We start from the raw sequence: 12,097 nt of genomic DNA, 5'->3' as shown, positions 1-12,097 counted from the left end.
GACTAAAAACTCTAAACTCTAGTCTTTAGATGTGAGCTGATAGTCTTTCAGAGTCTTTTCTAAGTCTTCTGGTGTGTGGGTAGCATTAGTTATACTTTGACAACTATTCTAAGCAGTATTACTTGGTAACTTTTGCAAGAAATGATTTAAGGTTTGAAAGCTGCCAGTTATATAGATTCTGTGCATGACAAAAGAACCGCAGCTATCAAAATACACCGCAGACAAAACCTGCCAGGCATATTTTGTAGTTTACTTCCAGTTCAGCACTGCCAAAGAAATCCTTCCGTCTTTCGGCGAAGACTTGATTAGACTCTATTCGACGCATAATAGACCCCCTTCGATCAAACATGTATTTTGTTGGAAAGCACAGCGCCGTTTAACACTTTCAAACTGTTAGACAGAATGGCAGGAGAATGGAAACGCTGGCACGTTCACACCAGTGTGAGCAGAAATACTTCAGTCACACAGCTCTGCTGAAGCTCCATTCAACCCACAGCTTTCAAGGACAATCACCACCACCCCGCTGCTGCATTATCAAACTGCCTCATCAGTGATTCACTCGCATCCACTTCCTTTCTAGGAAAAAAACAAAAAAAAAAGAAAGTCTTTTATAGAGTCATTTAAGGAACTGGGAGGTAGCTGCTCTGAATGAGATTCCATACAACCAGAGGGGGATCTTTAATTAAGTGGCTGGGTGGTCTAGTGATCGTGCATTAGAACCTATTCAAATAATCAAAACAAAGATCTTCTAACTCGACAGAAAGAGAAGCATATGTGTTGGTTTAATGTTCAGGCAAACACAGCCAGTAGCCAAGACCCACTTGTACTATTGGTCTCTGTGGAAGCCACACTTTTTCAAAGGATGGCACTAAAAGTGGATGGAGTAGCATGAATCACTGGGTGGTGAGGGAAAAAGAAGAAAAAAAAAAAGAAAGAAAGAGACTTCTTTGATGATGCATCCAGAAGAACCGGAGCATTAATAATCCAAGTGGACAGAAAAGCCTGGTTGTCCTCAAGGTTTCAGTGGGTTACATCCGGACTCCAGAGATGGTGCAGCATCTTTTTCACGCCTTCGTGCAGCTGCAGAGCGCAGTTTGCATCAATGCAGATGCACTGTACGTCGACTAACAGACAGCTTTTTGTTTGGGTTGTTTTTTTGGATGGATGGAGTACGGTCATCCATAGGCAGTAAGGATCCTGCACATCCCCTATATCACATGACAGTTTTGTGAAGGCATGTTTTGAGGTTGAATTTTGATTTTTTTTTCCACTTGCTGATATTTTGAAAAACGAAGGAAAATGCAACTGTGGGAATAAAAAAAAAATAACCGTATCTACACCGTAGAGGGTCTCTGGGGGTTTTCACCACTGACTGACTGAATATCACGATGCGACATCACTTCATTTCATCATAATTCATTTCATCATAATAATGTATCTGGAAGCTTTTCTAGTCCCCTGGTAGGAACAAACAGAATGTCATTCATTCACTCACAAAATGAATATCAATACCATCACAAAAGAGGAAAGGTCCCATGTATCAGTGCAGCTTAGTGAATCATACCTGCTTGTAAATTAAGTTTAATTAAGGATTTATCTTACATTGATGTAAAATATGAAGCTGAAAAAACTACTATGGGCATGCCAAAAACTGTTGGAGCAAAATGCACACACAGCAGGGTCTTTTTTTATTACATTACCCAATAGTATCTACAAGGCAGCCATGATGAAGACTTGCTGTATTCTCCAATTAGTGTGGGTCAGATTCTCTTTTTTCTTTCTTTCAAAGTTCTGATGGCTTCACATCTTTCCTCGGCCTTATGACATCTTCCAGGCAGATCAAGGGAAAAGTGTTTAGGAGAATACACAGCGGGTCATTTTTGAGGTGAGCTCTTACCCATACAATCTATGATTGTAACGGTCAGGCCTTGCATTGTTTGTCTTAAACTGGAGACCTAACTCTTTACACCACTGAACACCGGTCTTTCTTTGCCTTGGTGGATCGATTAGATCCACGTTCGACTTCTTCGACTGCTTAAACATAGCGGGGCACATACGGTAGGCTTAACTACCCGAGCCTGTTTTCAATTATTCTGATTGCGTGAACTTGAACTGACCTTTACGGAACCACTTTAACCCCAGCTGATTTTTCAGCTTCATTTAAGTCACTCGCTGGACTTTAATGCAAGTTATTTTCAGCGCGTTCTATGGAAAAGCGCTCCGGGAACACCGAGCGATGTGAAAATAAAGATGCATACGTTAATGGTTAAGAAGAAAAGAGAGTTTCAACCATGAAAATTATGGCTCACAACTGCAAAAATATTTTTTCAATGTACGTTTACAAAATAACACAACTCAGATGTGCCTGACAGTGATTTCAGAGGTCTGTGTTTGGGATCTCGCATTTTTTTCCTCTCGTTTTTATGGAAGATATTAAATATATCTGGAGGAAACATTTTATGGAACAAATATCTTCAAATTTGAATTCTGACAAGGACTGCACAGACATTTGAGTAATGTGATCTACAACCAAATAAATAACATCCTGTTTGCACTGGAGCGATTACAGGGGATGGTCAAGGGAAACAGTTGTAGGTTAAGGGGAAGTTGGCTCGCAAAGACAGCATTTTATCAGTGGTTTACACCTATTTTTTTATGTAGATTACTGCTCGAGGGTTTGAAAAATACTGTGCTATTGAATGTTCAAAATGTTTCGAGGGTTCAAACAACCGTGCACACCTGAAAATCAATCCAGGCAATCCCCTCTCTCTTTTTCCAGCTCTGGCACCCAGGTTGCTGTGCTCCCCTCCTCTGCTGCTAGAACGTTCCCCGCATGCAGCTGCTCAGCCTGTCAATGGCTCCCTGTGCGCTCCTCTCCTGTTCCTGTTCTCCTGTGAGCTGGCCAGGGGCAACACCCAGTGCTAACGTGCCAGGGGAGGATTTCCAGAGACTCAATAAGAGCTAAATAAACCAACCTCCACATCTGGGAGAGCTGTAACACTGGTAAACACTGGGCCGTGGCCTGGCCACAAAGCCAGGCCCTCATTTCCACTTAATGATGATAGCCCTGGGTTTCTGCACTGCTGCCTGACACACTCACTTAGACTCATCACTTTGCTGTAGTTCAGTCACACGTGTTCATACACAAATATTCCTGCACATGAGGGGCGAAGAGTTATGGCCTCTGGAGTCATATTGGTCTAATGGCGTTTTCAAGGAGGCAAGAGAGTGCTAAAACCCAGCCATCTTAAATAAGAAAAATCATAAATATGTGTGCATGACATCTTGTCATCTCTTGCTGTTAATCTAGTCAAAGTCAGTGCATACGACTAAAAGGCCACATCTGGATAAATGCGCCATGTGTCAGTGCACAGCTGTGAGACTGGGCTGCACTTTCCAGAGGCATAGTTTGGACAAGAGGACTCCCTGCTGGTGACAGATGAGATGAGAGCCAAGCGAGACTTGTTCAATGACAACACTCTCTTTGAACATAAAGGACCAGCTTAGCCTGTCAAGACAACTCTGAAGAACATGGAGGAAAACTAATGATATTAATTAGTTGGGTCTACGAATTTTTATTGGTAAATATGCATTTTACGTAAGGAATTAAATTGATATTTTAATTATATCCAGCTGTCTCTATGAGTAAACCAGAAAGTGTTTGATCAACTTTGTGTTGTGAGCGGCTTAAGAGTTTATTTTAAACTGTTAAGCAACTGTGTTGATTTATTTTAAAGAAGAAAAAAAAACAAATTCATGTGTCAAAAAGACAAAGGATCCGATCAGGACTCGGTTTACAGTAATTTACACTCTATGCAACACTTCTGGAAAACTTACCCATCATTGGAGCAGGTCATAAACTCCTCTTTAATCTTGGGGTGCCAGCACCCAGAATTCAGCATGGCTGTGTGGCCCTGAAAAGTACGGAAAGTGAAAATGAACAAGCTATAGACTCTTTACAGCCTGTAAATTGTTTCTGACCAGGGCTCAGCTGAGCCAACTGTAGCTTCCAGTCGTTCTGATGTGCTGCATGATCGTGCCGTTTAGTGTGGATCCAGGCAGGAACTCACATGTCACTACCCAACAAATGTTTTCAAAGTCATTAGATATTTACAAGCCAAAGATGAACTGATGGAAACTTTAAAGGCTAAACGTTGCTCGGAGGAACAGATCTCCTTCACAATCTTACAATGCACAAACAATTTGAAAAGACAAATTTGCTTGATTATCAAAAAAGGAAACGTTCATCCAAACATTTTTATCTGAATGCATCCCAGCAGGACCTCCCTTGAGGAACGAACCCTTTATTTAATCAAACGGTAACACGGCTTTCTGGCTTTTATTTGACAGCAGCCTTGAGCCACAGCTTCAAACAGGGAGCTCCTTGCAGAGCACTTATTTTGCCATTTCCTCTGCTGGAGGAGTCCTGTGGAGAATTACTCATTTCAAATTACTTCAAAGTGGAATAACCCAAGAGAGAGAGAGCCGTCCCTGACAGCCAGGTCAGAGAGGAACCCTTCGGTGTGCTGCAAAAAGGCTGCAGACGTGACGCACGGTGATGTGACAGGTGGAGCAAGAAAACAGAGCAGTGCGTGAGCAGACGGTGACTAAGTGGCATCGGTATGTGTGCATCAGGAAGAAGCGTGTCTGTTCAATGTCAGACACTTTAAACGCACCACTTTAACAACCGATTACGTGAAACTGCTACACGTTGCCACTTTATGACTAAAATGAATTATACATTTTATGGTTTAATAAGCACTGATAATTTGATGAGGCCAAAGCTCAAACGGGTTTGCGAGTGGCCAAACCGACTTGCCTGATAACAGAGCCGGTCATCCATCACAAGGGCTTCACAATTAGGGCGAAGGGGCCCGCTGCCTTCCTGAACAAATTTGATTCCTCGATTCCCCCAAAATGGCTAACGCCGATACCATCAGTAAACAGAGAGCATGCTAATGGCAAACAGAGCAAAGACAAGAATCCCCTTGTTTTGTATATCTGGGGACAATGTTGGCATGCATGAGTTTGTTGTTGTAACAAGCGCTATTAGCAGCGGCCCAAACAGGAGAAAAACTAAGAAAATTACTAATACAAGTCACTTTCTTTCTCGTCTTTGGATTTGAAGTAATGAATGGACAAAAGACTTTTAACCTTTCTTTTTTTTTTCCCCAACATATACAGACCAAGTAATTATCAGGAGGTGGGAAAAAAATAAATAAATAAGAGATCGGTCATTCTGCTGCATACATATATGAGCCTGTCTATCCCAAATCTCTGCACAGTGAGATGAATTATGAGTAACTGTGTGTCACAGTGAGGCACAGTACAGGCAAGGACTTCATTGTCACGAGACAAAGCTAATCGACTGGGGCACTGTCAGCAGGCCAAAATGCATTTTCATTGAACCAAACTCCCCCATCAGCTCCAGATGGGACTGAGCAGGATAAGAATGTAGGGACATCCAGGAAAACTACTCGCAATCAATGGGCCTTTACTTCAAGTACTTCATATGGCTGGTATAAACCATGTCTAAATGCACCGCAGCTGGCACAGATGGTTACTGACGACCAATATAGCTTTCTTAAAAACACTAAAACCCAAACATGGACACTTAATTAGGATCCTTCTTTGTAGATTGAGGCATCTGAACCGCGACAGCCCCGAAAGCATTTGTTGTTCCTTTCCTTTGAGAGGGCTTCTGGCTGATCACGTGGCACATATAATTATCCTCATACACAAAAAAACAGACCAGGTACACCTTGCTGCCATTATCCACTGGCAGGACGCATTGAGAGAGCACAACAGTCTAAAGTTAGCAGAAACCCTTCAGCACTGCTGTTGTTATGGAGATGAGAACATACCTCTTTTATATTAAACACACTTATGGTAAGTTTTTGTGGATGTCGACGTCACATTTGTTGGATGAGGAAACAAAATATTAAAAACTCAGTAACACTTCTTGAACAGGAGACAATTAGAAGCTTTTTGTAAGCAGAACTGATGGCAGGGTGGTTTGATTGCATTAGATTTAACACGTTTCTCATAATATAGCTGTTGACTGAAAGTAACTGAGACAGCTCTCTGATTTATTCCAAACCATTACATCATGGCTCATATTTTTACAGATCTGGCCACCATAGGCCATTATTTCGCTTTTACAAATGTGCTGTATATAATTGCTGAAATCCGGGAACACTGCAACTACAAACCTGCCAAAGTACTGTAAGATTATTAATTTAGTGAATAAATAGCTCGGGATCACTGGACTGTATTATGATTGTATATTTATGCACCGACTGTGTACCGGGACACTTACTGTTCGCCATAACCTCAGACTGCCTCAGTGACCGCAGCTTGATGGCCAGTAAAAAAAACACTATTGGACAATAGATTTTCTCAGGTTACCTGCCATTGTTGGATGTGTAGAAAGTTACTCATGCACATGCATCAACTTAAAGTCAAATTAAGGGCAAATTTTTCGTTTTTCCAGTCTCATTGGAAAGATAAAATGGAGGTAAACTGTGATATCATCACTAACACTGGCTCTTGTAAATAATGACCTCTGGCAACAGACGTCTTTGTTTAACTTGACATAACGTAGTGGTGACCATAATGACCAGCCTTTTGCCCTCAGCAGACTGACTAAAGCTGTTGTTTTTTTTGCAGCCTGCGTCGTCGCCTGACTGTTCGAGCTCCGCTGGGCCTTGATGCTGTGCTGCCAGATTAAAGCAATCACTTTTACACTTTGTTAAAAAAAAAAAACTAAAGAAAAATGAGAGGCAAAAAAAGAAAAAAAAAAAACAAATGGAGACCCAAGTTCTTATAAACTTTAGCATACCTTGGTGTTAGCCATATCCACAATATATTGATCGCCCTTCACACACTCCATAACATTGAAGCCATCGCGGTCCAACACTTTGGCCTGTGAATTGCCAGAAACCACCAAAATGACGTCACCAGTGACGCTGTACTGCAGGGTCTTGATCTGATGGCTGAGGAACAGAAAAAAAAACAAAGGAGATACTTTTACTAGCATTTCTGTGGCGATGCCACATTGTGTCTTGTTTGCAAGCCATCTGCAAGCTATCAGTGGGAAAGACTCTGGCACCAAAACGGCTTTATATAAGACATAAGCACAAAGTTTAGATGCATGCAGCTATAGCAACAGCCCAACATCTGATGTATACTTGATGATGAGTATCTTTGATGGGTGACCGGCAACAAACAAAACCACAACAGTGACCATGATAGTATTTCAAAGCTGTAAAGATGGAAGAATGAGCTCTGAAACGTATGTTTAAAACTATGTCACCGCAACAAATGTTTAAGGGCTTGTAGTATTGCTCTAATGCATATAAATCTTCATCAAAACAATAAATGCTTATCTATTGATCTATCGTAGTTAAAAGGGGAGCTTTATGAGTGTTAAGAGTGCTCCACTGTGTCATTTTTAGGATCTAAATTTCAACAAAGATCATTTGGAATTTTCAGCAATTTAGTGGTCTGTTTAGACCACAAAAGTGAGGGTCTTCGTGATGTCAGTCAGTATCAGATATAATTAAAATAGCTCTGGTAACATGAGGCAAAAACCTCCAATGATGAAAACAAAGTGAGCCCGAAGTCAATCCTGTTTTCAATTGAGGTGCAGAGTAAGAGAGGTTGGCATCTTCAAAGGCCCACGAAATGGCACCAAAGTCTCAGTCTCCTCTTTGTTTTAGTTAACTGAGCTCATAAGTGGCCTTTGTGGGTCAGGAAAGAGGAAAAGTGGATCTCAACAACTTAGCTTTCTGAATGAAGCCCAGCTTAGTAAATCAAACAGGCTACTGGAATCACAATGTAATCACATTAAATGTGGCGTACATTTTTGGTTAATAAGGGGAAGCCTGATCCAGCTCAGCCCACTGGTTCCCAAAACCAAGAAAGAATTTGATCTTTGATGACGGCTTCAGTTAAACGCAGAATAAACACATATGCACACAGACAAACACCCACATAACTCCACCATCTGCTTCTCAAAGCCTCATTTTGCATGAAAATGGGAGGATGTCACAGAGTATGCATTAGGTTCATTGAAGCTCAACAAGCGAGCATGAGTTTGTGTATGCGTGTACACTTTGGCACACATAAATGAAGTCAGAGTATTTGATGTTTGCATGAAACCAATAAAACACATGTTAAGCAACTGTGTTGATGTTCTACATACCACTCACAGGGCTGCAGGGATCTGAAGGCCTGCAGAGACTGGTCCATCCCAGCAAAGTCCCAGAATCTCACATCATAATCATATCCACCAGTCACCAGACGGGCTCCAGACGGGTCTAAACCAAGAGCTGATACCTGAGAAGAAGAATGGTTTCACTAAAGTGACTTTCTGAGCCTGTACAGTTCAGAAGACAACTGTAGGTGGCTGCTGGAGGTTCAGGTACAGGTATTTGACAATGGAGGTATACTACTTCTGCTAAAAGTCAAATGCTTGAAGTTTGCTCTTTTATAATGATCCAAATACTTTGCGTACTATTTCAATACTGCCATCGGCACCTTATCTGTAAACCAGGCTGACCAGTACTTACTGCTAAAACGTGTGAAACTGACTCACAACTGTTGAAAGTCGACCCAACAACTGACACAGACCTCAAAATCCAGATGTTTTAACTTCAGAGTACAAGGTCTTACTTCAGTTATTTTTCTTGGTTAAATAAAAAAAACCTGTACATCATCTTATCATAGTAAGGAGAAATGATTACAAATTAATGTTGAAAGCAAAGGTCTTACAGTTTTGGTGCCATGTTGCAGAGTGATCTCATGAGTGTCTGGAATCTTTTTCACTGGATGCTGAGTTGGAAAAATGAACATAGGAAATGTTTAAAAAAAAAAAAAAAAAAGACAAAAGATGGAATTAGTTATGTGGTAATAATGTTGCATTTCAATGAATTATGAATCACAGTTTAACTTAAACAGGCTTTGTGACTAAAAAAATCTCTGCTTTGGATTACTGAGTCCCATATGTCAAAGGTTAGAAAGCGATTGGCTTTGTTCTAGCCTGAGACGTTTACAGCAGTGACACAGAGTGAAAACTCTACTGATACGCGCTGATATGTTGCAGAAGTCAGTGGTATTTTAGGATAAAGGATAAAGAAACAGCAGACTCATGTTAAAGAAAACCGTAAATAACAACTTAATTTTTTTTCCTTGTGCTGCCATCTTGTGGTGGAAGACGGTGGTTTTGAAAGACCCTAAAACCCTGGTTTTCTAGGCTGTTTTCACTGAATAAACTGTAAAATCTTACAGCTAAAAACTTGCATCTAAATAACAACATTACTGATGGCTAAAATCCAGTTTACTTCTACAGTTTCCTGGTTTTGTGCATGCTATCTCATTGTAACACCGTCAATGTTTACTTCCAAATACCAAAATAGAACATATTCAGTGCTATCAGTATAACTTTTGAGTTTCCAATTGAATCTAAAAGCCTGAGCAAAAGTCCTAATCTTAAAGATAACGAGTAAAACCCCACGAGATTCAGACTGCAAAACATTGGGAAACATGTTGTAATCCACAGCTAATGCCTTTCGGTGCTGCTGCTATTTCAGACATACATCATCATCATCATCTTGTGTCTCCCCTTCGTCGTCATCATCATCACTTTGTGCTGTGCTGCCCGTGTAACCTGGTGGAAGTGGTGGTCCCACAAACTCCTCGTCATCCTCCTGAGCTGCAAGTTGAGTTGGCACTGGGGGGCCAATAAGCTCTGAGTCTGAGTCTGAGTCGGAGTCTGACTCACTGCTGCTTTCACTTTTTTGTCCACTAAATATGAGAGAGACAGCGTGTGAGAGAGAAAGAATAAAGAAAGAAAGACAGGTGCATACATGGACAGGATATTGCATTTGAAAAGCAGACATTGTGTTGACACACACACCCTACCTTGAAGAAGCAGCTGCAGCTTTGTCTTTTTGCCTGTGAATAGATGGTTTGACTGAATGGGAGCTCTCCCCTTCCTCTTCCATCTGAGTCTTTGCCTGACGCTCCTCTGAGGAGACAAGGGTTACAATGAAACTGCTTTTGCACATGAACTCCAGACACTATCCGGAAAATCCGGTGTGAACATTGCCTTTACTTGCCCTTTCACACGTACACTAGACAGCACAAAATCATCTGTGTGAGATGCAGGGAGGACATGATTTCAAATGTAAACTGCACAAAATCCCAGAGTTTTGTTTAGGGGCATTGAGGATGGTTATATGAATAAGAATGTGTGGATGAAAGCAGCCTCACACTCATGCTGTCATTCAGTATCACAATTGATCAAAAAAAAAAAAGAAAAAGACTTACCAATTATACGTTGACTCCTCTCAATAGCTGTCCGCCGGGTCTGCTCAAAAATGGCATCAAGGTCAAATGTGCGTGCTTTCTTACCTGGAAAGAACAAACAAAACTTTTTGATCTATGATTTCAGTCAAAGCTGAAACTATCAGTGGCTCTATCAGAATTAAATTAGAGTATTGTTGTGCTCAACTTCACATACCAAACCCAGAGAATCCCATCACAGACCCAATGTCTTCATCGCCATCCATCTTCTCTGATGCTGAAAAAGAAATAAGTTTATCATGACCCGATTTACTCTGTTTATTATTTGAACATCTGAATGTCAGCTTCCTTTCACATGTATGCCTAAATATTAAAAGGTGACATTCTTTGTACTATGTTTTCATAGAGGACAGAAAGCTTTAACTGGAGAGATGTTTAAATGATGTCTTTGTTGGTGTGATTTAGTATTTACTTGGAATGGAACATCCCAATACACTAGTTATGCAGTAACAAAGTAACCAGCTGCTTACGGTCATAAAATTAAGGTGACAGTCAATTTTACGCACATTGCATATATTGGTCACTTGGTAGATTTGATTGGACTTAATCTTACACTGAGCATAGAGTAGTTTTAGAAAATTAAGCTTAAAAACCGCTTCTGTTGAAACACATCGTAACGTCTACTGTGCGTCAAAGATACCGCAAGTACAAAAAATACATGAAAAGGCGAAGGCTGTGAGTAACATGTCATTTTAGCTGTTAACAGCAATTCTACGTTATTTCAACTATACTTTAAGTGTCTATGGGCTGGTATAGCTGTGACTATCTGACGTATGCATAATTGAGAATTTATGGTGTAAACTGAAAAAAAACTTGGGTAGAAAATATCATTGAAAAAAAAAAGAAGTATAAGAAAAGCTAACACATTAAAGCTAGCAAAAGTAGCAGCGGATTATTTTCAAGTAGCTTTTCTATATTTATTTAACTATGATCCTGCGGTACAATTCAACAATTACGGGAGTCAGGTACGTCCATGTAAGTGGTCTGCAACTGCTGTAATACAGACTATTGGACATGTAGAGTGGGAAAAAAAAACGTACCTTCATTCACTTTTCTCGTATCCATGTTTTCAAACAAGGATGTTTACCTCTGACCCCCGGAAGAAGTTCTTCTTCTTCTTCGCTACTTTTGCGGGCTCAGTGACATCACAGCTGACTCGCCAGAGAACTTCTGAGCCGTTCGGAGAAATTTAAGTGAAGGCAGAGCTTTATTTACTTAACATAAACCTCTGCCCCAGCAAGTAAAAATGTTCAAAGCTGAACAAGAGCTAAAATGAACCAGTTTAACTAAGAACAGACCACTGCAACCTCACAGTACTGTCAAAACAGAGACATTTAGGACACCAAGCGTTTGAGAGCTCTTGTACATGGAATCCGTCTAATGGAGATTGTTCAGAACAAGACTTGCTTGAAACTACTTGGAAATTTCAAAGCTTTAAAAAAACAATTGATCAATCCTGTGTCAACAGCCAGCAGCCATGTTTTGACAAAACATAGAATATGCAAGAAAACTGCTTGTGGGATTGCTAGAAGATCCATTCAAAATAATATTACTGCAAAACAAGTCATATTTGACAGTAATGATGTTCCTTGAAAGGGGGGGGGGTCTGAGTTGGGGGGATCCAGTCTGCAAACTGCTACACACATGAATGGATTCAACATACTTTATTTTGCAGCCAGTGACACAGGGATCATTTCAGGGGTGCTGGAAAAAGTGGATTCACATACAT

At 40.6% G+C, this 12,097-nt stretch overlaps 1 protein-coding gene across 1 annotated transcript in view; it reads right to left on the bottom strand.

Moving 5' to 3' along the window:
• The window catches only part of LOC140277130 (WD repeat-containing protein 70), a 38,969-nt gene extending 27,486 nt beyond the window's left edge, over nt 1–11,483 (bottom strand). The window contains exons 1-9 of the mRNA XM_072372042.1: nt 11,409–11,483; nt 10,526–10,585; nt 10,333–10,416; nt 9,925–10,030; nt 9,600–9,807; nt 8,776–8,835; nt 8,207–8,340; nt 6,842–6,995; nt 3,838–3,914 (exon numbers count right to left, since the gene is read on the bottom strand). Of these exons, the coding sequence (XP_072228143.1) occupies nt 3,838–3,914; nt 6,842–6,995; nt 8,207–8,340; nt 8,776–8,835; nt 9,600–9,807; nt 9,925–10,030; nt 10,333–10,416; nt 10,526–10,585; nt 11,409–11,433 (908 nt within the window). The 5' untranslated portion in view covers nt 11,434–11,483. The remainder of the gene's footprint in view (nt 1–3,837; nt 3,915–6,841; nt 6,996–8,206; nt 8,341–8,775; nt 8,836–9,599; nt 9,808–9,924; nt 10,031–10,332; nt 10,417–10,525; nt 10,586–11,408) is intronic.
• Between the last annotated feature and the right edge of the window lie 614 nt (nt 11,484–12,097).

The sequence above is a fragment of the Leuresthes tenuis genome, unplaced genomic scaffold (genome assembly GCF_036924035.1).
Source record: "Leuresthes tenuis unplaced genomic scaffold, fLeuTen1.0.hap1 SCAF_19, whole genome shotgun sequence".
Lineage (NCBI taxonomy): Eukaryota > Metazoa > Chordata > Actinopteri > Atheriniformes > Atherinopsidae > Leuresthes > Leuresthes tenuis.
Note: the sequence above shows the minus strand (reverse complement) of the source record. Positions and strands in the feature narration are given on the sequence as shown.